This window comes from Myotis yumanensis, unplaced genomic scaffold, assembly GCF_028538775.1.
Source record: "Myotis yumanensis isolate MYYU_CA2020_CCGP unplaced genomic scaffold, mMyoYum1.0.hap1 SCAF_1, whole genome shotgun sequence".
In the NCBI taxonomy this organism is placed as follows: domain Eukaryota; kingdom Metazoa; phylum Chordata; class Mammalia; order Chiroptera; family Vespertilionidae; genus Myotis; species Myotis yumanensis.
The window spans coordinates 209,755,301-209,779,863 of NW_027223752.1; the positions used below are offsets into that span (position 1 = coordinate 209,755,301).

General features: G+C 37.2%; 1 protein-coding gene and 1 long non-coding RNA gene across 6 annotated transcripts in view; one reads left to right on the plus strand and one right to left on the minus strand.

The window, feature by feature from the left end:
• On the minus strand, positions 1 to 22,828 carry OCIAD1 (OCIA domain containing 1). 5 transcript variants are annotated; one of them, XM_070396873.1, is made up of 9 exons: positions 22,634 to 22,825; positions 20,703 to 20,765; positions 19,956 to 20,036; positions 14,437 to 14,490; positions 9,848 to 9,895; positions 8,925 to 9,060; positions 7,635 to 7,810; positions 3,502 to 3,654; positions 1 to 500 (listed from the first exon to the last, which is right to left on the minus strand). In XM_070396873.1, the coding sequence occupies exons 2-9, from the start codon at positions 20,758 to 20,760 to the stop codon at positions 463 to 465; spliced, it is 744 nt and encodes a 247-aa protein (XP_070252974.1). In that variant the 5' UTR covers positions 20,761 to 20,765; positions 22,634 to 22,825; the 3' UTR covers positions 1 to 462. The 5 variants fall into 5 exon arrangements, with proteins under 5 accessions (XP_070252974.1, XP_070252982.1, XP_070252993.1 ...); XM_070396881.1 differs by lacking the exon at positions 22,634 to 22,825 and adding an exon at positions 22,427 to 22,490; XM_070396892.1 differs by lacking the exon at positions 22,634 to 22,825 and adding an exon at positions 20,921 to 20,939.
• The window catches only part of LOC138996022 (uncharacterized), a 9,768-nt gene continuing 7,715 nt past the window's right edge, over positions 22,511 to 24,563 (plus strand). Inside the window, exon 1 of the long non-coding RNA XR_011468719.1 lies at positions 22,511 to 22,556. This is a non-coding gene — a long non-coding RNA (uncharacterized lncRNA). The remainder of the gene's footprint in view (positions 22,557 to 24,563) is intronic.

Sequence of the window (24,563 nt, forward strand, 5' to 3'; positions counted from 1 at the left end):
GATGTTCCTTTATATTTTATTTACCATAAACATTAAGAGAATACAGCAAACACTGGAAAAGGGCTTTTTAATAATTTTTTTGATGTAAAGCTTAACGCTTAAAATTATGCTTGTTCCCCCGACCCATCCCAATTCAGCATGCAGATATTTATTTTCACATATGCTAATTCTAGAGCATTACAATCCCTCAATGGTTTTCTAAGAGTATCCTTGTTCTGTAACTTAAATTTCACAAACTGTATACGATCGTAGTATTATACCATTATTCATATAGATTCACACAATATTAACAATAAAATTTGTTATTGAAACATTATTTTAATAAGCCAAACCACAAAAAGCCCAGGTTTGGATTTTACACGTGTTTATGAAGACTGCTGCTGAGCTTCAAGCATGCAGATATGACCACCTAGATGAAGCTGGATATTGAAACTCCTTCAGTAAGTCCAAGGATGCAGTGTCTCACTCTTCCCAAGCATCTCCATATTTGTTTACTTTGACTAGGAAAAGAGCACAAATAATTGATGATTCCAAATAGTAATACATAAAAGTTCACTATTATGGTGAAAAGTTGTTTTTCTCATTTTAATAAATACACACGAGAGTAGGATTGAAAAGGAGCTGGCAGACTTTAGTGAACTGGAGGTTGGACATAAATAGTAATGCAATGTATGGAGAACTTGACTTAAATATTTGATCCTCCTAACAACCTTATAAACACAACCCCCATTTTGAACGAGAAAAAACAGATTAGTAACTTGCCCAAGGTACAAGCCTAAAAAAACAAGTGGACTAAAATTTGAACACATCTATATAGGTCCAAAGCCTGGGTGTCATTACAACTTTACCTACTACCTAAGTAAGTGTGGTATAAATTACAGCATAAACAAAAAATACTGGGAAATTTAAAAAAATAATTAAAAAATTGAATTTTGTTTTTCACAAAAAATATAGCAGTAGAAATGGTCAGATATTCAGGTTATGGTTAATTCAATCTTCTCTCCTATGAGCCATGATACTGGTGGCAAGGAGGAAATACTTTCCAATATTCCTGCATTTTACATAAAATTATATTTTGAAACATGCCCATCTTCTGTACTCTTTCACCTTTTAGCCTCTTTTACATAGCCTTCATCTATAAATTATAAGTAGTCATATTGTAAAGAAGCAGTTATCTAAGTACGGACTAGGAACCTCCTGCCTCAAGACTCTTTCTGAGATTCTGTGAAGTCAAAACTATTTCATTATTATACTAAGACATTATGTACCCTTTTCCCTCATATTCTGCCATTTCCCCTTGCTTTATTCCCTCATTAGTACAAGGTAGAGTTTTCTAGAAGCTGCATGTGTGGTGCTATAATGGTCCTGACATAACTAATGTGCTTATGTTTTTAAAATCTCTCAGTCTTAATTTCTAATTAGATAAATGTCATCCACAGAAACTAAAACTGAAAAATTTAGGTGATACTTTCTGACCCAGCAAATCCACACTGTACTAATATCAATTTTTTTGCCTAGAGTCTAGAATAGAACATTCTAGAAAATCACTAAAACCATTTCATAACTTTATCTTCAAATAAAGCACACAAAAATCACCTTTCTTTTTATACACAAATTATTTCATATTAAAGTTGTGTCATGTAACAACTTTAAAAGACTGCTTATAGTCAAAACCATAAATGTCAAAATTTAGCAAATACCAAAGGTCTACCATATTTCCTTTTCTTAATCTTTATTACTATAGAAAGCCCAATGAAACACTCCATTTCTGATTTACCAGCATATGGTCCTATGCTATGCAGACATAAAAGATTACAAAACTGAGAAAAATACTACTGCCTGCCCTCATGGAGCTTACAGTCTAAATCAAGCATGTCAAACTCAAAGGCTAACATGGGCCAAATAAACGAGCATCCGGCCCGTGGGCCGTGAGTTTAACATGCTTGGTCTAAATCCTCAAATTAATTAGCAGAACAAAGTACCAGTAAGCCTTTACATATTACAGAGTAGTGGCTATTGAATGCGTAAGGTTTACATATTTTATTTTTAATGACAAACATTAACAATGTCAATTATCAGTCTATTTTAAAGCTAAATTTTTAACAGCAATAATATAATAGATATTATCCATCATTAATATGAAAACAGAATTCTAAATGCAGCAACCACTACCAATTAGAAATAAATTTGGCTCTAAAAGAATGATCATAATAAAAAGTACTAAGAATTTTTATATATTCTTTGTGGCCTATGACTTTCAAGAAGGTACCAAGAACAAACTTGCGGAATATCAGAGGGAAGGGGCGGGGGTGGCTGGGAAGAGATCAACCAAAGAACTTGTATGCATAATGCATAACCCATGGACACAGACAATAGGGTGGTGGAGGCCTGGGGCGGAGGGGCAGGCTATAAGGTCGTGATGGCGAACCTATGACACCCGTGTCAGAGGTGACACGCGAACTCATTTTTTTGGTTGATTTTTCTTTGTTAAATGGCATTTAAATATATAAAATAAATATCAAAAATATAAGTCTTTGTTTTACTATGGTTGCAAATATCAAAAAATTTCTATATGTGACACGGCACCAGAGTTAAGTTAGGGTTTTTCAAAATGCTGACACGCCGAGCTCAAAAGGTTCGCCACCACTGCTATAAGGGGTCAATAGGAGAAAAAAGGAGAGGCATGTAATACTTTCAACAATAAAGAATTTTTTTTAAAGGTACCAAGAACCTATTCCTTCAATTTTTAAAGTAGTAAATAGAAACCCAAGAGACATAAAATTCTGTATTAAAATAGCTACAAACCATTAATTAAAATACCTCCTTCCGTTAGAAGTAAACTTCTGTGTCAGAAAATTTACTTGGGGTAATGAATAACTGTTCCAAAATGACTTAAAAGAAACTGATCAGGGACATCTGTAATATGCTCATCAATAAGAATTTTTTTAAAAAAGAAAAGAAACTGTGATTTTAAAACTTATAATTAATTGCAGAGCAAAAGAACTATTTTAAAAAAGTCAAACTCCTCTTTGGAAATGTCCTAAAGCTGCTTTGTAAAGCATATAACTCAATTTCAATTTCACTAAGAAAATTAGTTTCATTAATCATGATTCTGTGGCTCTGCCAAAAGTGGCATTACAACCCAATTATCAACCTTAGGTCACCAGATCTGGTTTTATGTAATAGATGCATCATTTAAAAAAAGGTTTCCAATGTGACTTCTTATAAGGGAAAACAGTCAAATTGGATGTTACAAAACTAGTCTTACTATCTTAAGTCATACTTCTATTTTGACTTCATTATTTTCTAACACAAAATGGCCTTTACAATACCTTAAAAACGAAAGATATGATGACTGTGAAATAGCTATTCTTTTTAAAAAAACACTATTTTGATTAATTGCTTATAGAATTAAATCACATGTTAATATGACTAATGTTTTTATCTAATGCTGCGATATCCAATCCTACAGAATACAGTGATTAGACTAAACTATCATACCTTCTTTTTGGGGTATTCTTTCCTGCATAGGTCTGACTGAGGGGTCAGTCTTATGTGCTAAAGTTACTTCATATGACTCTCTGTTCTTATTCCTTAATTCCTCATATGTAATACTTTTTCTTTTAGGACTTTCTTCAAGCCTGGGATCAGGTCCTAAAACAACAAACAATTAATACATGGTGATAAAGAGTTGAATATATCCAAAGCAACTAAATTTTATAAATGCTCCTTACTCATAATAAAAATAGAATAAAGTGAAATAAAGGATCAATTACCACCATTCCAAAAGTACTATAATTCCCCCAAGGTAATTATAAAACTAGAATCAACTTCTCTCACAGTTTCAAGTTTTTATTTCTAAAATCTAAAATTAACATCAAGAAATTAGAAACTAACCATGCCAGAAGAACAGAAAACATAATACACACCAGCATAATTAAGACTCATTAACATGTTAGTGTTTTAAACTGCAAAGTTATCCAGTGTTTATATAAAGAGAAATATATCCTACTAATGACAATTGAATAAAATTCGATCCAGTATGGCTTTTATTTGGTAGTATTTCCATAGTTAAATGTTCCCATAACCACAACATATACACAAACAATTCCAGCTATTACTAAAAATTATTTTACCATCTTTGTATTTAAACAAAAATACTTGAAAATAGCTACTGAAAAGTATAAAACATAGCCTTTTAAGCACAGTATGCATCATTTTCACTTAGGTCTAATGAATGCAATACTGAGGGAAAAGAAAGTGGCAACTATGATTTCGACCGGGAAACCAGCATTTATTCTTTATATCTCCAAAAGAGTCAAAGTATGAATATGTATTATCAAAGAGTTAAATACTGTTGAAACGTATGGAAGTTGTTACTCTTAATACTGGTTGGCAGGAACAAATATTGAAGATACTTTATAAAATGTATAACCAGCAAAAAAGGCCATATAAGCAGTTCTAAAGAAAACTAATGCTAACACAACATTCAATGAACAACTACTTACAATCTGACACACTACTCCAAAAGTACTATTTTTCAAAGAGATTTTTAATAAGACATAAAAATTGGACACATTTTAATTATGATTTTTTTTAAAACAATTTTTGATAAGTCGTATTATTCTGGAACTCAATAGTAAGATCCCACTGAATAATCAGAATTTTTAAAGCAATCTAACTAGACATTAAATGCTTTCAACCATAATCACTTATTTTAATACAAAGTATAGTGTACTGATACAAAGAACATTTAAATTTCTCCTTATTAGTTATAATACTACACCATTGTTGAAAAGTAAAATTTTCTTTAAAAAAAAAAAAAAAAAAAGCAAAGAACAAATAGTATAACCTCATATTGGTTTTAAAAAGCACTCTGTATTTCACTAGTAATGAGTAATTACTGGACTCATTTCCCTTCACCATAATAATATTTTTAAATATCATTTAGATAGTGTATACTAGATTAGTAGTCAGAAACCCTAGGTTCTCATTCCTATTCTGCCAACAATTAGTGAATGTCCTTGGGCAAATCACTAAGCTTCTTTAAATCTTAGTTTTCTCAACTGTGAAATATGGAAGTAAATAATCTATTCCTAAAGTTCCTTCCAGGTCTAATACTTTTTTCATTGTTCTATAATTCTGTGACAAATAATGAAAACATAAATCAGACAGAATGTTAGGGAGAATTTTTTACACTTTAAAAGTCAAATGAAAACATCCTATATTATGCAGGGAGCATAGCATGATTTACTACTTTGAAGGTATACAGAGCTGGAAGGAATAAGAATGAAAAACAGCACTGATTTAAGTCTAACTGTAATTAACTGTAATAAGTGTCATAATAATTATGAAGGAATACCTCCTACTATGAATTCTCTACATTGAATAACTTTAAATTCTTGGTAAGACAAAGCAGAACTAAGGGGGCAAGTAGTTCTGCTTAACCAAAAGGGGAGGTGTCTTAGTAAGGGGAACAGCAGCTGAGGCGAGCAAAGGAGGCCGCTCTGCTGGCCCATGTGGAGAGCAGTCAAAGAGCTGCAATCCAGACTTAGAGAAGGGGGTGAGAAAGCAGAACAGCAGACGGACTAATAACTGCTCTGGAAAACCTAAAATATTGTAAAACAGGGGCCTTGCTATGGTCTGTGGGTCGATAGCAAAGGACTTTTTGTTTGCTTTTATTTGAAAAAGAAACTATGTAACATGGAATGGAATTTGCTAATGGAAATGAAAGGAAGAATGCAAGTAATTACAAGGCTAGAATACAAGTAGAATGGATTTGAACTTGAGAAACGGGAAAAATGGAGAGATGCAATGAGGGACAAGGACAGCTGCCTTTGGATAAAATGACTTTAACCACTCTAATCTGCCTACCTCCTGCCCCTTCTGACTATAGTTGACCCTTGAACAACATGGGTTTGAATTGTGTGGGTCGATTTATAGGCAGATTTGTGTAAATGGTTCTGCACAGACAGTTCAAACCTAATATTGTTCAAGGGTCAACTGTAATTGGATGTCTTTATTTCCAACCATTCAGGAAAAAACAAAGCAGCTGAGGATTAACAGTCTCTTGACAACTTTCATCCACTAAAGAATCTAAATTATATTAACTTCCATTCTCTCTGGTCTCTTCTGAAAATACCCCTTTACTCCTGCTCTAAAGCAGTGCTATCCAATATAATTTTCTGTAATGATAAGAACGTGATATATCTGCAGTCCAACACAGTAGCCACTAGCACATGTCGCTACTGAACAACCAAAATGCTGTCAAAGCAACTAAGGAATTGATTTTCAATTTGATCTGATAAATTTAAACAGCCATATATAGCCAATGGCTACTTGATATCCTGTCCTACCTAGAACCGCTCCGCATCCTCTGGAACCTCACTTGACCTATAATCAACTTCTCCCTTTCCACTGTATTCCCCCATCCCCTTAACCTACATATATATATAGCTATAAATCTCTCCCATCTTAAACAAAGCAAACAAAAATCGAAATGTTCCTTTAACCTTGTTTGTTCCCTATAGTTACTGGCTTACTATCTTTGGTTCAAAGCAAGTATTTTTAAAGAATACCCTATAGAGGTCCACAATCCCTTATCCAAACCCTTGCAGTCAGAAATGTTCCAAAATTCAGACATTCTCAGATTTTAGAAAAATATTATAGTATAGTCCTTGTATTACTTAATATTTATCCATTCAAAAGTTCCGAGCAGCAAAGAGTAAAAACAGTATTTCTACAACGAAATTTAGGAACAACCATATTAAGATAAAGATAAATAAACCTTATGTTTAGCTCAGGGTTTGAAATGAGTTCATGTCAGACTTTATCACCTATTTAAAAAACTTCTGTTTTCAAAGCTTTTTGGATTTTAGGCTTTTTAGACAAGGAATTGCAGACCTGCATTTTCTGTTTCTAATTCCTCACCTTTCACTGCAAACTAGACTGAAGGAAGAAAGGAAGGAAATTAACATTTGATGAGAGCCTATTACTTGCCAGGCGTTCGTCTGATTATTTCATCTCATTCCAAATGTTCTTTAAAAGAGGTATTATCTCCATTTGATAGATCAAGAAACTGAAGGGATCAAAAATTACAATCACTTGCTGAAAGTCACATAGCTAGTAAATGTGAATCGTGATTCAAATCCAGGCCTTAATCCAAAATTGATGTTGTTGCACTTACATTATGTAATCTTCAAAGCTAGTATTTACACAAACTTCACAAAGCATTTTCACAAGGATTTTTCACTTGACAACAGTTCTGTAAGGCAGGTAATTATTATTTTTCTCACATTACAAAGAAGCTGAAAGCCTTTAAGACCAGCCTAATAAATGTAACCTTTTTAAAGCCTCCCTGAGGCACAATTTATCACTTCTTTGATATTCCACCTAGCTTAGTATTTTCCATTAATGGGACATACTAGTAATTATCTTTATATTTCTATATCTTTTAACAGACTGAACCTCAAAACAATGTTGAATGAAGAAACAAATGAACAAATGAACAAACATGCTGTGTTTAGGCTGATGGTGGAACACACAGATGATACCCAGCAGAAAAGTCATCAAATAAAGTTTATACATACGTTGGACCATTAAATGCTGAAATTCATTTCAAGAGAAGTTTCTACCTTGGGCAATATGATCAGTAATACCAGTGGGAGTAGATTCGTTCATAGAAGAACTAAATGGAATTGGCTCATAACGAGGAAACTTCTCTTTTTCCATGTTATCTGCTGCTGGGGCTGTCACAAAAGATGAGTGATCACTCACATTTGATTCATATCTTGGCTTTTGAGAATAGTACCTATAAAAGAAATTCATATTATGTAAGAAACATGAATTATTCTTATACCTTATTTAAAGAAATGTACGTAGGTATAAAAATCAGTTATCTTATTTTCTAAATAAATCATATTATTTTAAGTTATTTAAAATGGTAAAATTAAGCCTGTTTCTTTCTGCCACACGCACACAAAAATGGTCTGACCTACTTATATAACTTAAAAATTGTCACTCAATATACAAGAGAAAAAATGTTTATTTAGTTTTCCAATTACGAGGCTTCAGAGATCATTTTAATGTGCTTAAAGTTTTTAGAAAGAAAAAATACTCCAGATCAGAAAATGTGTCCATTTCCCACATTAACTGGGAAGTTACTCCTACAGTAGTAGTCCACATAAACTCTACAGTGATAAAGCAAATGTAAGTCCATCTAGCTCTTAACGAGTTTACATTGTTTGCCACTTATGATATAACAATATATCTACTAAATCTACTTAATTACCTTATTACTTATCTATCTATCCAGACAAAGAGATTCACTTACACAATTTCCCTACTATTTTAAACAATAGAAGGATTAAAAACTTGAAATTTGTTGAGCTGAAATTGATAAAAATTGGGAATTCAAAAGAAAAGTTCAAAATATAGGTAACCAAAGGTGTTTGCTAAATTAAAATCCTTTATTCTGGGATATACACTCCCAATAGGATGCAACTTTGTATATAAAACAAAGGTAGACAAATCTCACTCTACCTTTATTTTCAATATATTTTTATTGATTTTAGAAAGAGGAAGGGAGATAGAAACATTAATGAGAGAGGAGATGAGAGAGAAACATCAATCGGCTGCCACCTACACACTTCCCACTGGGGATTGAGCCCATAACCCAGGCATGTCCCTGACCAGGAATTGAACTGGTGACCTCCTGGTTCATGGGTCGACATCCAACCACTGAGTAACACTGGCCTGGCTAGCGCTACCTTTCAAAATCTAATTAGCTTTAGCTTGCAACAAAGTGGCAAGTTTCCAATGATCCTTCAGTTAGGCAATGTTTCATGCCTGAACTATGGCAATATCCAGTTACAATTTTTTAGCTAAATTTAAAAACCTTTAATAAAGATAAGAATCTGGCCTACCCAGGTATTGAAGCTCGTCGTGCCTGTCCTGATCGTAAAGCTTCTCCAAGAGGGGAATTCTCAAGATGCTTGAACTTCTCTTGACAAGTTTTCACATAAGAAAGCTTTCCAGCAAAGTATCCCATGATGCAAGCAACTTATTTGTAAAAAAAAAAAAAAAGTGTAACTCAATGTACTTTTTTTGACAATCTTTTCTAAAAGTACATTAAAAAAAAAAATTCTAAGTATATCTCTGGTGTGAAAAGACTAAGATTTCCTGAAATAATGATAAAAGTATCACTTTAAATCAGATGAAAATCAAATCATTTCCCAGCTAATTTCTTCAGCTTGTTTTTAAAATTAGGTGCAACAAATCTTTTAAAATAATGAATTATTAAATGCTACCTAAATATGGCTCTTGTTGAATCATGTGTCTGTTTCCAATACAAAATAGAGGCTAACCTGGGAAGATTCATAAAAAACCTCAGGTAATTTTAAAAAGCAATTTAGCTTCTTTCCTATCAATCACATTATAAAATATAAATAAGTTATGCTTTTTTACATTTTTAATGTAAATTTAAAAGATTTATTTTTTCAAATTAGACTTAATTTTTATAATTTATCTTGATTAATCAGAATCCCTGAACAACTTTCTTCTCTAATAGAGAGTATTTGAGAATTTATTTTCAAATAGTATATCTTTACAAAGTAATTTAAATTAATACCTCTGTCACATTAGAAATGCCTCTTTAAAGTAACTCATGATATTTAATGTTAACAATAAAAAGATTCATAATAAATTCCTAGTAGCCCATTTAATAAAAAGCTTCAACTGATTTGTAAAAGCAAATAATCAAATAACTGTTATGAGTAAGACAAAACATTTGATAAACACATTATTTTACTTAAGTAAAAAGCTAAAAAATACTTGTTTTCATACTTACATATGAGTTTAGGAATGGAACCATATTTGGGATGACTTGAAAGGAATCCTAAACGTAAATGAATAAATATTTCTGAGTAACATTAATTGTTGGAGAAAGAGACATTGACAAGTTTATGCTAAGAGTATCTGAGAAAATAACACAGAAATTGCTAGTCATTATGTGATCTCTTCTAATGTGAGACAAAAGTTCAGCAACGAAATATAAAGTAAGACATATTATTTATCAACAGAAATAAGGGAAAAATGTAAAAGGAAGAACCAGTACAGATTATCTTTAAATGTTACCTAGCAGCATTAGCTCTTTCCATAACCCTAGAGAAGCCTAAAGCTATTTAAGAAAGAACCAAGTAAATTCAGTATCAACAGAAATATGAAAACTAAAAATACTCAACAATGTATTAACAGAGGCAAGATAACTTGATATAAAGTCACTGCACACACATAAAATTATTTCTTTATATCAGGAACAAATAAAAACATTGTTTAAAAGATATAATTTATTATAGCATTAAAAAAATCAACTACCCAAGAGTAATCTAATAAAAAATATGGAAGATCTCTACATTGAAAACAAAACTTACTGAGAAGTAACAGTTAAATAAATTGAGAAATACACCATGTTCATGCACCAAGACTATTGTAAAGATGGCAAGTGTCCATAAATTCACCTATAAATTCAATGCAATCCCAATTAAAATCAAAGAAAATTTCCCCTCAAATTAAAAACCTTATTCTAAAAATCATGTGGAAACAAAGGGCCAAGAATAAGCAAGGCAATATTGAAGAGCAACAAAATTGGAGATATCAAGATCTATGACTATAGTAATTAGGACAGTCTGTTATAAATGTATGAATAGATAAATTGACCAAAACCAGAAGAGTCCAGAAACAGACCCACACACGCAGTCACCTGATTTATGACAAAGGCAACACTGCATTGCAGTGAACAAAGAAAAAAGTCCTTTCAAAATATAGTTCTGGGTCAACTACATATCCATAAGGGGGAAAATGTACCGTGAGTCTACTTCATACAACATTCAAAAACAATCCCAACTGACTTGAAAATTTAAGTATGGAGATAAAATAAAGCTTACAGAAGCCTAAGAGACTCTTCATGTCCTTGTAATAGAGAAAGATCTTAGATCACAAAAATCATTCACCATAAAGCAGAGATCTGACATAATGGATGACATTTAATTAAGAACTAGTTAATCAAAGTGGGGGGAAATAATCACAATACATGTATCTGACAAAAGACTCACTTCCATAATATACAGAGAACTCACAAAACCAGAAGGAAAAAGAAGACAATCCAATGGAAAAATAAACAACAGACTTAAACAGATACTTCACAAAAAAGGATATATTTAAATAGGATATGAACAAAAGAAAAGGTCCTCAACTTCATTAAATTAAAACCACAATGCAATCAATATCACTTTTCACTTGCCACATGGCTAAAATAAAAGACACAAAGATAGCAAGTATTGTGAGAGTTTATTAATAAAATTGTATTAATAAATTGGTAGTGGGAGTGTAAATTAGTTCAAACAGTTTGAAAAGTTTGGCAATATCTACTAAATCTGAATATATACACAATTTATGACCAAGCAAAATGTCTACCAAGAGACATTATATTCATGGCATAACTACTTGTAATAATCGAAGTTGGAAACTACTCAATTGTCAATGTACAAAAAGCTGGATCAACTGCTGTGGTATATTCACAGTGGAAAACTACATGGAAATGAGATTAATCTACAGCTACATGCAACAATGTGGATGAATTCTGGGATGTGCTGGTAAACCAGCTCTTCCAATAAAAAGCCCTAACTTATAATGTTGGTTGATTTCTGTGGAGAGCAAACACTTGGACCCTGACCAATTTTAAGCTACCAAATGGTTGAAAAACCAGCTTACCAAAATCCTAAAAATTTAAAAATCAGCTCTCTGGAGCTGATACAGCCATTTTCAGCATACCTCTGAATAAATCTCACAATTTAAAGGATACTTAATTGTCTGATTTCATGTATATAAAGTACAAAATAGAACTCATTTATGCTGTTAGCCTCAGTTCCTTTACTTACACAAATGAGAAGTAAAATGAGGACAATAATAATATCTACATTTACACAAAAATGTTTTTCCTTCATTTACTGACCACTTTACAACATACAGGAACTACATATAAGAAAATAAGACACTCTTTACCCTCATAGAGTTTACAGTTAGGAGAGGCAATGAAGACAAAAAGCATGCAATATGATGGTTGCTATTCATTCACTCAAATATTTGAGCATCTACTGCATGCACTATGCCCTGACAGGTACCTGAGATGGCCTATTTTCTCAGGAGAAGTAGGAAGAATGGAGGCAAAAGACTTGTTGAAGGCTAATTCAATACTATTGGCAACAGATGGTTGTACTATAATGACAGTGCAGATAAAGGTAGATAGTATACAGAGTATTTGAGCTGGACTAGAACGGGCATTTATTGGACAAGCAGATAAGGAACAGAAGTGAAGGATAATGCTTCAGTTTCCTATTTGGACAGTGGTATCATTCGGATATGGGGGAAACAGAAATTGGTGTGTGGGGAAATGAATTCAGTTTAGGATGAAATGAGTTCAGTTTGAGCAGCCTGTAGGAGGGCTCTCCATGTGGAGAAATGCAAAATATGGTTCTGAAGTAGATTCCTACACTAGAGATAATACTGCAGATTTAGAGCAATAAATGGTCCCTGAAGTCACATTATGCTGGGTAACAGTCCCATAGACTGAAAACTGCACTCTGAAGAAAATCATGAGTGAAGGAAGAAAACCCACACTAAAATGAAAGTATCAAGAGGTCATGAATTTGTCTATTAGTGCTATTTCCAAAAGTAGTGTATAGTACCTATCAGTCAAAAAAAAAAAAGTTTTGGTAAATGTTAGAATATATCCATAGTTTATAACACAGACCATAATGGGTTAAAGAAGTATAAAGTGAAGTGCTCATTCTTGAAGTCTGGCTTCAAATGCAAGACAGCTGGATGCAGTTGGGAAGGGATATAAGGGAAGATTTTTCTTTTGTATATTCTCAAGCTAGAACGAACGCGAGCAAGTTTAAATGTTTGCCAGAAAAGAAACAAGTAGAGAGGAGCAGCTAAGACTATGCTGAATATGACACCATGGATGAAAGCATATACAAAATATTAGGCATTTTAATAAAATGTGAGATGTCTTGAATTCTGAATTCCTTTTCTAAAGTCTCTTTCAATTTTGGGTTGGGGGTCTGACTTTTTTATTATAATACCCACACAGAAAACAAGACCCCCAATATCCTTACTAATAAAAGGCTAAGTAGTTGTCACGCCCTCATGTATGATGCCCTCATGCCGTCACAAGATGGCTGCGTGCACAGCGGAGGCGAGCTTCCCACGGCCCCATGCATGTGCTGTGGGGGCCTGGCGGCCGCTCCGCAGGGCTTCTGCCAGGCTTCCTGTGGCCCCGCATACCCATGCCCACCTTGGAGGCAGGATCCCCGGCTCCAGCCTACCTCTTTGGGGCAATCCATCGAGGAGCCCCGGATGGATGGGCAGGGCCTACCTCTTTGGGGCAACTCATTGTGGGGCTCCCGCACTGTAAGAGGGCACAGGCCAGGCTGGGGGGCCCCCACCCCCAAGTGCAAGAATTTCGTGCACTGAGCATCTAGTTGTTTTAATAAAAGACCTTGATTCTCAATACACAAAAATAAAATTTTAACCCCTCAAATTCCTCCTATTTCTCTCCAAAACAACTTTTCTCAAATAGTTGTGTCAATACTACTAAGTACTTCATACTGCTAATATGAAAAAGCTATTTTCCTATCATAGTCACATTTTAGGAGCCAGCTAATTAAAAGAACAGGTTTTTAGAATATGTGGAGTTCATCCTAAGGTTGCCACCCTTTTCTAGGATATCTTCTTATTACAAGGAGATAGTTCACAAAATAATGTAATGAGTAGTTAGTTTTAAGATTACAGACTGATACATTTAATACTTGTTTTAAACTCAATTCCAGATATGAATAACACTGCCCTATTTAAGCCAGTAGAATTTGGAACAAGAACGTGTCCCCATCCCTCTATTACCTTAAGACAAAGCTGGTTTAGGGAGTCATTCATGTTTAAACCAGTGCATAAGAATCACCAGGAGTTGTTAAAACAAATTCCTGGGCCCTAATTCAGAGAGTCTAATTCAGTAGGTCTGGGCGGGGCCCCATGAATTTGCATTTTAAACAATCTCCTAGGTGACAGTAAAGTGAATGAGTTAGGTAGTCCAGGCTTGTCTTTCTGCCATCCTGTAACCCATCCATAGGCTTTTATTTACTTTCTTGCTCTTGTAGATTGTTAATGTTGCTACAATGCAAGATGTTATCAAATTCTCAAATCAAGATATTTGTGGCAGTGGGTCTATGGAGATATAACTCTTCTGCCGTTGTAAAAATTTATCAATGATAATGCTTTATATATACAGTATCATATTTACTTTATCTAAAAAATCAGGAAAATACCATATAAAAACATGATACTCAAAATGCCAAATAAATTCAAATTTTAAATATTTACCTTTACTAATTAATCCTTGAGTAATCAGCATACTTGTCGCAGCCAAAGGCACAGCTAGAAGAGGAAAAAGAACTTGTCAACATAACAAAAGGAAAAGATTTTATCTGAGTTCATTAGGATAGATAAACGTGTATCAGTAAAACCATCCAGAAAGTATGTTGTAAAATTAAGATCTTTAAGAGATTTTTTCCATGTTTAACAGCTGTACTGTATATAGTCAGTGGAAATAGAAAAGAAGCATTTTTAATATAAGAAAAACATTACAAAATATTAAACATTTCAGGAAGATCTGCTTACAGAAGTTCTTGGGTGATGTCTCGGAACATGATTGGTAAACAGTTCCCTACACTAATATAAAACTTTACCTGAATGATAAATGGCTCACTGTGCCTAAACTGGTTGTACAAATAGTTTGTGCTGAACACTTGTTTTCCTTCTGTGAGTCTGGAATTTTGGTACCTGCTAGGCCAAGGGGGCCTCCGTAACCGGCCCCCAATAAAAACCCCAGGTGCTGAGTCTCTAGTGAGCATCATATCATCATGGCCTAAGAAGAAATATTCACAAAATCTATAAATGTTGTGTGAAACAAATATGAAGTCATACACCTTTTCAGTAATTCCAGAGGTTAAGAACTACCAAACACACAATACATATCAAAACTGACCCTCTTTTATATAAATTACATGTATATTTGGGCACAGATAAAACTGTTTCTTTTGTCAGTTGCATAGGGCCACAATTTTAAGCAATTGGAAATAAATGCCTTCGTGGTTAAGCTTTAAAATCAGAGTAAAGCCCTGACCCATGTCCTCAGTGGTTGCAGTGGTTCTCAACCTTCCTAATGCCGTGACCCTTTAATACAGTTCCTCATGTTGTGGTGACCCCCAACCATAAAATTATTTTCACTGCTACTTCATAACTGTAATTTTGCTACTGTTATGAATCGTAATGTAAATATCTGATATGCAGGATGTATTTTTATTGTTTGTGACCCACAGGTTGAGTACCGCTGGAGAGCATCAGCCCACATACGGAAGAGTCTCGGGATCTATTCCGGTTAAGGGCATGAGTTTCAGGGTTTCAGGTTCGTTCCCTGGCCCTAGCCGGGGCCCACGTGGAAAGCAGCCAATCGATGTTTCTCTCTCACATTGATGTTTCTCTCTCTCTCTCTTTCCCCTGCCCCTCTCCCTTCCACTCTCTGAAAAAGCAATGGAGAAAATATTCTCAGGTAAGGATAAAAAAAAAAAAAAAAAAAAGATCAGAGTAGAAATAAAATTAAAGAATGGCCCCTAGATCAACATGTCTAAATTTAAACCAAAATGGACAAAGTAGTTAATAGACTTCAAAAAATCTGTAAAAAATATCTTAGTAATTTTTCCTCACATTCCTACTTATATTACAACCTTTTTAGATCCATAGGCACAAGATGACACTTTCCAAAGAAAGTGGGTTCCTTTATTCATTTACATTAATATATGCAAACATTACATACTGTATAGAATATCCGTATGTGAAAATACAAATATAAATTAAAAAATTTCTTAATGCATGACTATTAGTCTATCTCCTGGTAATTATATATTGAATTTCCTATCACCTGTAATTACAGCCAAGGTTCTATGCACTTTCAATGTCTGAAGTTATGTTATGCAACACTAAGGGTTAATCTCTGTTTTAAGAGTAATCACTACTAAAAAAAAAAAAGAGTAATCACTACTTACTAATACACTGATTTTTTGGCTGTTGTAATTTCTCAGTAATTCAGATATGATATACAACAAGCTGTTTCTTAGCTTGTCCTTATTACATGTTTTCTATCTAACTTGTGATAAACCTACTTTAATAAACAGAATTATTTAGGCTTCTATTATTCATATACCGAATGTCCTACTTTAAATAATTAAGCATACCTGGGTACCCTACCTATTGATCATGGTCCTTCAATGTAATTTTACCATAGCACTGTTATAATTATCTGAAATGTTAAACATGTACAGCAACATAAATTCATCAGCTAGAACTAAATGTGGATACCACTGTATCTATGTGGTCATTAGCCAAACATTACAATGAACATAATAGATTTGTCTAATAGATTTGTCTTTTTCTTAATCCTGTGTTATCTACAGACTTGAAAATAGATCATTTTATTCTATCTATTCTATGCAATCCTTGAAGATAAAAAAAATGTGTTGCCAGAGTACAAATGAGTTCTCTGAGAAATTATTCTCATTTTTTTAAGTTCTTGATCCATGATGACTATGCATTTATTTTTTTTTTTTTTTTTTTTTTTAAATCTTTATTGTTCAGATTATTACATTTGTTCCTCTTTTTTCCCCCCATAACTCCCCTCCTTCCAGCTCCCACCCCACCCTCCACCCTCACTCCCCACCCACTGAGTTCATCCATAGGTGCATGATTTTTGTCCAGTCTCTTCCCGAATCTCCCATTCCCCTTTCCCCCCCAAGAATAGTCAGTCCATTCCCTTTCTATGTCCCTGATTCATTATAGTCACCAGTTCATTCTGTACATCAGGTTATTTATTCACTTGATTCTTAGATTCATTTGTTGATAGATGCATATTTGTTGTTCATAATTTGTATCTTTACCTTTTTCTTCTTCCTCTTCTTAAAGGATACCTTTCAGCATTTCATATAATACTGATTTGGCGGTGATGAACTCCTTTAGTTTTTCCTTATCTGTGAAGCTCTTTATCTGACCTTCAATTCTGAATGATAGCTTTGCTGGATAAAGTAATCTTGGTTGTAGGTTCTTGGTATTCAGCACTTTGAATATTTCTTGCCATTCCCTTCTGGCCTGCAAAGTTTCTGTTGAGAAATCAGCTGACAGTCGTATGGGTATTCCCTTGTAGGTAATTGAGCCTCTTTCTCTTGCTGCTTTTAAGATTTTCTCTTTGTCTTTTGCTCTTGGCATTTTAATGATGATGTGTCTTGGTGTGGTCCTCTTTGGATTCCTTTTGTTTGGGGTTCTCTGCGCTTCTTGGACCTGTAAGTCCATTTCTTTCACTAGGTGGGGGAAGTTTTCTGCCATTATTTCTTGAAATAGGTTTTCAATATCTTGCTGTCTCTCATCTTCTGGGACTCCAATGACTCTGATATTAGTCCGCTTAAAGCTGTCCCAGAGGCTCCTTACACTATCTTCACACTTTCGGATTCTTTTTTCATTATGCTTTTCCAATTGGGTGTTTTTTGTCGAATCTTTGGTTTGATTCTTGCACTCCTCTGGTCTGCTATTGGGTATAATATTCTTTATTTCAGTCCGTGTATGCTTACTTTCTAATTTCTTTATCGTAGCATCGAGGGTCTCATTAGTTTTTGTGAGGCTCTGCACAAATTTATGGCAAGCCCTCAAAATTGCGATTCTTAGCTCCATATCCTCCATTTCTGTCATGTTTTTTTGTCTCCGCATCTTTTATGCTTTCTTGGTGCACCCCCTTGTGGTCTCTGTGCGCAGTCTTGTTCTAGCGAAGCCTTAATTGTTGTAGTTAACACTAGAGGGATTTGACCATCAGGCCGACTGGCGGTGGAAATCAGCTGTGGGAAAACTTCAGTCCTCAGGGGAGGTGCTAGTCCAGCCCTTGCCTGAGGTGGTCGGCAAATGGTTGTGCGCAGGGTTTGGGCGGGGCGGGCTCAACAGGGCGGGGGGAGGGAGCAGCTATGGCCGCTCTCAGTCCGTCCCCAGGGGCTCTGCCTCTCTGTCCCAGCAATCGCTGCAAACCTCGGAGGGGCCGTAGCCAGACTGTCCCGCTTCTCCCGTTTGAGTCTGGGTCCCTAGAGACTCGCCCGGATCTGTAGCCCAGAGTCTGAGATTCGCTCCTGATTGAAAACGACAATCGCGCCCTCAGCCGCCAGCCCGCTTTGCGCGCGCACCCTCACCACCGCACCGCCGTACCTTTAAATTTTCCACACTGCGCCTACGCTGAGCGTCGGAATGCTGTTGTTTTTGCTTCTAGTTGAAGAGACTCTCCTCAGCCAGCCTTCCCGTGGTTCTCAAATTGACCGTACTTTCGCTATCGATGACTATGCATTTAAAACGATTATTCTCACCTAGAGATGTGCATCATCACCTAATTCTCACACAGGTTCTTTCTAGCTTGAAACCTCTCTAAGTCTCTGAGTATTAAACTGAGGATAAAAGCCAAAAGATTTTATAAGAACTCCTATTACCTTAACTGCTCTTTCCTGGTTTTTGTTCATTCTTTCACTACCACTTGGTTCTCTTATCCATATGTGCTACTCAAACTTTGTCATTTATTCCATTATTCCTAAATATTAACCACTTGATAGATACTATTACCAGTTTATGCTTTTATTTCTACACTTAATTTCGTGTTGAATTCACCAACATCCCTACACCACAAACCCTAATTTCTTATGTACACCTTTGTTCTATCTCTAGCTGCGTACAGATCTTCCATCATCAGATATTGTATCATGAACTCAAAATGTCCAAACGTTTCATTCTTCAAACAAGAACTCCTTCAACTATACCTTTTCATCAATAATGTTATCATTAGTGAGTCTCCTAAGCTGGGTATCTTGTAGTATTTCCTTCATTCCCTCTTAGTCAACCTACTTAAAAATCCTATTATGTGTTCTTTAAAAAACCTTTCATTGCCAGTCCATCATTCCTAGTCAAAATGACACCACAATCAACTACATTCCCTCAATAACCATATGCCTGAGTTATTGCCAAGTACATCTTCTTATCCTTCATACTCAACCTGCACACTAACAAATTTTCCTTTAAAAAACTTACATATCATCTCTTTGGCCTATAAGCCCCAAGAACCTACAATCCATAATGAATCAAACCTTTAACTCACTGGTATCATGTTTATTTTTCTACCCCAACAAAAGACCTTTGCTCCAATAAATGCAACCTCAAGACTCTAGTAGAGAACAAGTTATTGTAGAATCTGCCTTTGCTCACTATTCCTTTCATCCAAATGCTCCTCTACCATCTAATTCATTTACTTAAAAGGCCAATGAAGTCTCTGTTGTTGAGTAAAACCTTTTTAAACTAAATTAATTCCAACTCATTTATCTCTTAAAAATTCCTATTACTGTTTTGCAATAGGAATCTTTCTCAAAGTGTTTTATGAATTGGCTGTTTTAACTACACCATAAAACTATTTTAAGGCAAAAGGCTGAGTCTCATAAAACTTAACTCCCTTACACACTATAAGCATAAACAGCAGGGTGACTGATGAATAGGTACATCCTCTTTAATTCCTTAGGTCACTCCTCCCTTTTCAAAATTCCATCGTGCTTTTTTGTTAGAATCACTTTATCTGAAAGGGCTGCAATAACCAGTGAAGCAACACCAGGGTTCTGTTCAAAAGTAATGTAATAGCTAGCCGGTTTGGCTCAGGGAGTAGAGCGTCGGCCTGCGTACTGAAGGGTCCCGGGTTCGATTCCAGCCAAGGGCACATGCCAATTTTTTCCTACATGAAATCACCAAAGGTCAAATTTTGTTGATTATAAAATTTAACTTACATCTGAACCAGAAGCTTTCATCATTGCATTCTGCGAAGACTCTTCTTTCTTCCTCTGTTGGAATGTAATCAGCCCCTATGTCTTTTTACCAAGGAGAAATCAGCAAACATTAAAATACCTATGGAAAAACTAAGTTTAAAAAATTACCTCAGTCTAAACCAGTGATTTTCAACCTTTTTCATCTCATGGCACACATAAACTAATTACTAAAATTCTGCGACACACCAAAAAAATACATTTTTTGCCGATCTGACAAAAAAAAAAAGGTATATTTCTGATTCATTCACACTGGATGGCTATTGTTGTGTTAGCTGTTGTCATTTTTTTCATTTAAGGGAAAAGAGGTCAGTGTCCCTGACTAAATAATCAGGGATTGCATATTCTAAAAATTCTTGCAGCACAGGGGTTGAAAATTGCTGGTGTAAACATAACAAAAACACACCCATTTTTTAAAAATTAAACAACAGGCTTGTTATAAACTTTTAACAAACTCTGACTTCAAATAGAAGTTAGTGATACTATCTGCTAGTTAGAACTGGCTATATAAAGTGCTATGTTCAATGCAAAATGAAAATGAAACATCTTTTCAAATTATCAAGAATTTCAATTTCAAGTGTAGGTCCATCTTTGTGTGACTGCACAGATCACACACCCATAAAGTTAGTCCAGCTGCTATACCGTTAGTAGAGGCAGTGAAAATTTCTCTACGTATAAAGTGCTTCTAATAAATACTTAGTTGATAGTTACGGGGAATTGGTCTTGCAACTTCAGCATTCGGCTCTCGAAAATCAGCCCTGCCATTCATCTTTCCTGCATCAAAAATATTTATATTAAGTATTAGAAACAATAATGAGATAGGTCAAAGTAAGTCAGGATATAATCAAGTAACATTACTAGTCTTCATGCCAATCAACAACTACTTACTAAACACGACTACATCTAAGTACCTGGCATAATAAAGTTACCTAAATAAAAAAATCACAGCCTGACAGGCATGTCTCAGTGGTTGTGCATGGACCCATGAACCAGGTCACAGTTGGAATCCTGGTCAGAGCACGGGCCGGGGTTTCCAGCTCCACCCCCAGTGGGGAACGTGCAGGATGTAGCCAATCAATGATTCTCTCTCATCATTGATATTTCTGTCTCTCTCCCCCTTTCTCTTCCTCTCTGAAACCAATAAAAAATGTTTTTTAAAAATCACAGACCTATTAACTAATTAGAAACAAATACTCATCTTAAGATCCTTAACTGAAAAAGAATATATGATTTACAGTATTTACCAGCTGATATTATCATCTATACTAATAAAAGGGTAACATGCGGACAAAGCCATGGTGGTGGGGCTGAGGCAGAGGTGGTTAGAAGGGCGATCAGGCCGGCGGGGGGAGGGGGGGGTGGAGGGAGAGTAGGCTGGTAGGCAGAGTGGTTAGGGGCAATCAGGCAGGCAGGTGAGCAGTTAGGAGCCAGCGGTCCTGGATTTGGAGAAGGATGTTCGAGATTGGAGAGGGTGCAGGTCGGGCTGAGGGACACCCCCTTCCCTCCCCCCAACGTGCACGAATTTCGTGCACCGGGCCACTAGATAAGCTATAAAAGGCTATCAACAGACATTTTTCTCCCTGAAGCTGGTTGATTTCACATTATCCTAGCTTTGGATACTTTCAGAAAAATTTGCCCAAGATTTGAATAATTGCCCAAAATAGAAGAGGAAAAATTTCAAGTCATTTCTGCACTTCCATTTTAAAAAGATAACATAATCATCAGGAAACACACGTATCCCACAAAGCAGTACTCCCCCAAAATGGAATAACAATGACGTCACATCCTTCTCCCAGGGATGTAAAGCTAACATCAAATTCTGTATCCTCCAAACTTTCCTCCCTCTCCAAATAGAGACCTAGAAAAACACGACATATAAAAATGCATAGCACTTCAAGAGCATACACTTTTTTTTGTTTTACCCATTCCTGGGGGCTTAAGAGGCCAACAGATTAGCTAATTCGTATTTTACATAATGTTCACAGAGCGTGATCATTCCCACCTTAAAACAATGTACACGGGGAAATGGCATGCATGCTGAGGAGGGAAGTTAGGGCCCTTCCACAATTCACGTAGCCAACAGGCCATCGCTGAGGTCTACGACAGAACCAACCCCTTCGCTAAGGAAAAGGAGCAGAAAAGCAGGTGGGAGCTTGCCGGATATTCCTATCCTAAGACGACTGTGAAATAGACATGAAGCCCTCGTATTTCCCTAACAGCACCCTACCCAGGCCCTGGAACGAGACTGCCAAGGCCTCTCTGGACAACATCCCTTTCATCTCCTATATTCCAAAGGAAAAACACCCGCGTCGTCCTAGGACCATCGACGCCCGCACGCCATCCCCCACCCACTCTCTCTGCATCTCCGCCAGCAACAACCTCCCCCTCCCCCACACACACATCCGTCACCCCGAATCTGTCCCATGCACACACACCCCCAAAACACTCCCTCTCCTTCCCCGGTCACCAGCACTCAGGGGCCCGAGACCCTGAGTGCGATCGGCCCGCCCTCACAGGCGGGAAAATGGCGGAAGGCGCAGGGGAGCCGCGGGCCGCGCAGCGGTGGTGAGTGGGTAGATGGGGGGCGGGGGGGGGGGCGGGGGGCAGGGGCAGGACAGGGCTCTCCGCCTCATCGCACCCACCTCAGGTGACAGCCAGGGACTAGGGCGCGGCGAGCCCGGGCGAGCAGAGGCAGGAGGCCCCGAGAAGACGGAAAACGGAGGGTGCGCGGGACCGCACCGGAGCGGGGGATGGGAAGCGGACAGCGACCAGGCAGCCCAAGAGTCACCCAGATAAGTGCTCCAGTGACCGTCACCCGGAAGCACTGGACACGCACGGGAAAGGACGTCACTCTCCTCGCGGCGTCCAGGGCGCGCAGCCTAGGAATACGCGCATGCGCCTGCGTCCGTCAGCGCCGCCTGCGTCCCGCCGCCTCCGGGCTCCCCAGGCCGCGGCGCTGACGAGCTGCACTGCGGCTGCGCCCGCCGCCTCCCCGGACCGGAGCCCCGCTCCGCCCCGCCCCCCTCCCTGGGTTGCTGGTCACGGCTTGGCTTCGGGCTGTTGTGACGCACCGCTCTGATCTTCTAGTGACCGGCTGGCAGGAAAGTTCTGGAACCCCTTTGAGTCCCCCTTGTCGAGAGTTACCGACTTTTCGTAGATGTCTCTGTGTTTAGACGACGTAATTCCTTTCCTTCTTTGAGCCTAGGGCCTAGGCTCAGCGGTGTGAAGGAGACATTGTCACGCATGCGCACTTGGCTGGCTGTCAGTCTGTTTTGAGTCTAGTTCAGTGGTTCTCAACCTTGGCTGCACATTAGAATCACCTGGGAATCTTTTTTTTTTAATACATTTTATTGATTTTTTACAGAGAGGAAGGGAGACGGATGGAGAGTTAGAAACATCGATCAGCTGCCTCCTGCACACCCCCTACTGGGGATGTGCCCGCAACCAAGGTACATGCCCTTGGCCGGAATCGAACCCGGGACCCTTCAGTCTGCAGGACGAGGCTCTATCCACTGAGCCAAACGGGTTAGGGCGACCTGGGAATCTTTTTAAAATCCTGATTTCTGGGCCGCATCCTCCGGAAATTAGAATTTCCGGAGGATGAGGCCCAGAAATCAGGATTTTAAAAAGATTCCCAGGTGATTCTAATGTGCAGCCAAGGTTGAGAACCGCTGTTCTAGAACCTTGAGCATCAGCTGTCTGAGCCGCAGGTGTTTCTTACCGGAAAAATGGAAGTAACGCCTACCTCATGGGGTTTTAGGATTAAAGCAAAACATCTAAAAAGGAGCTGAAGCACTCAGATGTTCTCCACTAATGGAAGAGTTTATATTTGAATGTGGGCCCTCTGCCTTCTGCTCCTAAGACATCATGCGGCCACATCCAGCCACCATGCATTCCTTTATTCATCCTACAAATATGGAGTGCCTGCTGGGAGCCAGATACTTAAAGTTATTGGCGACTTAGCCCTACCCGTTTGTGGCAGCAACTCCTAACAGCCTCTCCGGATTTCTTCTCTCTTTTCCAGCGCCTCTGCCACTATCCTCATTTCGTCTATCACTGCCCCTAGAACTGCCCCAAATGTATTTCCCCACAGATGTAGTTCATCAAGAGCCTATGGTGATCCATCTCAGGCACAAACCCAGTCCTGAGGTTCCTTCCTTAGAGCCTTTTGGTCGTTCCCATCGTGCACAGAATACAAGACCCTTCGTGGCTGGGCGTCTATTGTAGCGTCCATCATTAAGAAACACACTTGCACCTGTGCGCTGTCCTGTCGCCCTTCCGCCCACCCTCTTCCCTGCCTTGTCAACGCTATTCATTTTTCAAAATCCTGTCTTTATATTACCTCCTTTGTGAAACCTCCTCAGAAACACCCCCCGGAGAATTAATCACTCCTCCTTCTTAGCACCTCTTTGTACATACTTTGGTCACTGCAGTGTCTACTATGTTCTGCATCGTGTTCTTTCTGCCTATGCCTGTCTGCGTCACAGAATTCCTTTAGGACAGAGACCTTGGCTTATAAATCTTCACGCTCCAAGTATATCCCAAGATAATCGATATTAGTAATTAGTATTC

Coding starts and splice junctions, on each gene's coding strand:
- OCIAD1 (XM_070396873.1), bottom strand. CDS start 20,760: ATGAATGGCAGGGCTGATTTTCGAGAGCCGAATGCTGAAGTTGCAAGA. Junction 20,037..20,702: donor AGTTGCAAGACCAATTCCCC/GTAACTATCAAC, acceptor CTTGGTAAAAAG/ACATAGGGGCTGATTACATT. Junction 7,811..8,924: donor CGACGAGCTTCAATACCTGG/GTAGGCCAGATT, acceptor TTTCTTTTATAG/GTACTATTCTCAAAAGCCAA.